Genomic DNA, 3,412 nt, shown 5'->3' with positions numbered 1-3,412 from the left:
TATTCGGAGGCGGCAAGGAGGCACGAGGTCACAACCTCTGTTACAGTTAACAGAGAAACTGTGAACTTTGACTTCAAAATTAGACCTTCAAGTGGAGGCTCACTTTATACCAGGAGTTTAGAATGTAGTAGCAGACTGATTATCCAGACTAGATTCTATAATGGATTGGCATTTATCGACGAGACTCTACCGATAGAAATTTCAGAGTATTCTTAGGCGAAATAGCCTGGCCGGTTTGAGACTATTTTCAGATTCGATTTGAATGATTTAGTCTCAGAGATAGTTAGAGAGATTTGGGTCCTTTTCAAGGTCCTATTTGTGGTCCTTTTAAGAGTGATGCGACGGTAATATAATGTTCCTTTTGTATTCGTCACGTACCGGGCGGGCAGAGTTATTTACAGTAGTTGGCCGTCGCCAACTCGACTCTCATCCCTTTTTAAATTTATCTTTAAATTAATAAAACTTTTTTTTAATTGATGAATTTTCTCATTATACTTATTTACGAGGGTGGTTCAAATTTGATCGAGACAAACGCTGTAGATGGCGCGCATGTATGTTTTGAAGGACGTGGCTTGAGTATGTGATAGCTGGGTCCCTTACAAACAGTGTGGCATAGTTTTCGTGGGGAGCGCATGTTTCACGCGCGTTCTACAACCATGAGTGAACGTCACGTGCCGACCGCCGTTGCGCAACGTATTGTCGTTCGTTTTTTAGTGCGGGAAGGCACTAAAAACACGGACATTTTTCTGCGTTTGCGAAATCAGTTCGGTAGTGAGAGCCTGAGTAGGGCTCCCGTGTTTAAATGGGCCAAAGCATTCAAGGATCGCCGCGAAAACGTCGAGAATGAGCCGCATGATCGTCGACCGCGAATCAGCATGACACCAGACAACATTCGCTGCGTAGAACAAATGATTTTGGACGACCGTAGGATGAATGTTCGAGACATTTCGGCTGAACTCGGCATCAGTATTGGTACTGTAGAGTCTATCATCCACGAAAACCTTCAATATCGCAAAGTAACGTCGCGATGGGTTCCTAAACTGTTTAACTTCGAGCAAAAATTCACGCGGTTAGAAGTTTGTCGCCGCTTGCTGACGCGATACGAGGCGGAGGGGGCAGTTTTTGAACATGAATCTTCACTACAGACGAGACATGGGTGCACTATTACACTCCCGAAAGCAAGGTGTCGTCTAAAGAGTGGAGGAAGAAGGAGGAAGGGGCGCCAGTCATAGCGAAGACAACCAGGTCCGCGGGTAAGGTTATGTTTACTGTGTTCTGGAACCAACGGGGCGTGCTGTACGTCGATTTCCTGCGCACCCAATGTACCATCAATGCTGCATACTACTCTAACCTTCAGAAAACACACGTGAAACCCGCTTATCGCTCGAAACGGAGGAGCATTCCAGCACGAAGTGCGATTCTTCTCCTGGATAACGGGCGCCCTCATACCGCGCGTCTCATGCTCGATACAATAACGGAATTGGGGTTGGAAGTACTGGAACACCCCCCCCCCCCTACATACCAGATTTATCACCCTGTGACTATCACATGTTTGGACCACTGAAAGAAGCCCTCGGAGGTCAAAGATTCAACACCGACGACGAGGTAGAGGAGTTCGTGCCCAAATGGCTGTCCGAGTTGCCCAAGGAATTCTTCGATACCAGCATCAAAAAACTTCCTGAAAGGTGGGCAAAATGCGTAACTTGTGAGGGGAAATACCTAGAAAGACTGTAAATTTTTGTAAATTTTTTCGATAGTAAATAAACGTGTACAATTTTCTAGTTGAATCAAAAAATGTTGTCTTTTTTTCCGTATCTCATTCCATTTACGAGAAACTTTGTATTAATTCCAATTTTAAACATAAAAAAAGTTAGATATCTGAATTCATCGAAACCCGTAGATTCCGAATATTTTTTAGACTATTAACTATGAAATGTAAAAAAATCTATTTCTAAATTTTAATCCGACAGCTTAACAAAGGACCCTTGAGTGTCGGCTACACTATTGATATAGCTTCTTTGATTGTTATTTATGATCGAATTCTTATTTCAATTTCAGCCTCTCTGCTTTTTATTTATGATCGTATTTTTATTTCAATTTCGAAAAGGACATTTTAAAGCCGTTAAAACATTTAAACGAGTAACTTGGACCTTTAAATATATCTACCATTTGTAAATCCCGAAAATTCATTTAATTATTTAGACCTGTGGCATTGCAGCTTCTCTTATTATCGGGCCTAAGGGTGCATGCTCTGATAATGTTAAGGATAAATTCAGACAATTTTCAAGATTCTAGAAATCTTATAGTTTTATGGCCAGCGTTTGGTTATAGGCATATAGTATTTCACATAGACAATCAGGATGGGGTCTCCCTAAAAATAAAGAACAAAATAAGGATTCAACGTGCTGATTGAGATATTTTATGCAAATTTTGAAAAGTTCTATCTCTTATACGTTTGTATGTCACGACTTGCTGAGACATCTCTCGTTTTCCGATTTCCCCTTCGTTTGCTCGCCCCCACTCCTTGCCTCATGTCACCCACAACCAACCGCGGCCGGCTGCGCTGAATGCGGCTCGACTCTCAACAATTCTAGAGCGGAACTTTACGTTTAGGTTAGGCCGAATTTATATGGGCTCGTGTGATCTTTTGTGATTCACAATGGAATTTTTAATATTGTGGCTCACTCGTACTTGTTGGAAATGATAAATTCATCGTGTAGAGGTAAGTCTAAATATTATACAGTAATACAAGAATCTGAATTTCAGTAGGAAAAGGCGGTTGACTTTCAGAAGTAACCAAAAGGATCATTCGTCAGTTGAAAGTCAACTGATGATGATAACATGACTTTAAGTAACGCGCTCGGTTGAAAGTCAACTGCTTTATGTACGTAAAATGTACTTTATAGGTTAATTTAAGACAGAAAGATTGTTGACCTTGCGTCAACGCGTGCGTTTGAAATGAAACTGATCGGTTAATTTACGTCAGCTTATTGTTGAAATTCATAACATCTATGCGCTATTGTTCAGTTATTAGGAACGTGAAATTAATATATAATTAAAGATTGAATCATTTTAGGAATTATATTTTTTTAATGTCAGCATTGAATAAATTATTCATATAGCCTAATAAATCAAGTTGTTTTATCCTCCAAGTCGATGAGATTAGTAGAAGGAAAAAAGAACTTAATGACACTAAACAAGGCACTTATATCCATTTCAAGCTACCAGGTGCAAAACGTGAATCTTCAGTCCTTTTTCATATATTTTTTATCACATCTGTACGTTTATTCGATTTATAATCAAAACCCGTTATACAGTGTGTCCCATATTTATAGGGCCACCCCATTTTTTAAGGATAATTTTTTTCTATTGAAACAAAATGCACCAAATATTTTGAGTGGATAAATGAGTC

The 3,412-nt window shown here is 39.8% G+C and overlaps 1 protein-coding gene across 1 annotated transcript; it reads left to right on the top strand.

Moving 5' to 3' along the window:
• The first annotated feature begins 656 nt into the window (after positions 1-656).
• On the top strand, positions 657-1,232 carry LOC117173574 (protein GVQW3-like). Its single transcript, XM_033362216.1, has one exon. The coding sequence runs from the start codon at positions 657-659 to the stop codon at positions 1,230-1,232; it is 576 nt and encodes a 191-aa protein (XP_033218107.1).
• Positions 1,233-3,412: the final 2,180 nt, after the last annotated feature.

Source organism: Belonocnema kinseyi, chromosome 5 (genome assembly GCF_010883055.1).
Source record: "Belonocnema kinseyi isolate 2016_QV_RU_SX_M_011 chromosome 5, B_treatae_v1, whole genome shotgun sequence".
In the NCBI taxonomy this organism is placed as follows: Eukaryota; Metazoa; Arthropoda; class Insecta; order Hymenoptera; family Cynipidae; genus Belonocnema; species Belonocnema kinseyi.
The sequence above is the reverse complement of the archived record's forward strand: the minus strand, read 5'-3'. Positions and strand labels throughout refer to the sequence as shown.

Coding starts and splice junctions, on each gene's coding strand:
- LOC117173574 (XM_033362216.1), top strand. CDS start 657: ATGAGTGAACGTCACGTGCCGACCGCCGTTGCGCAACGTATTGTCGTT.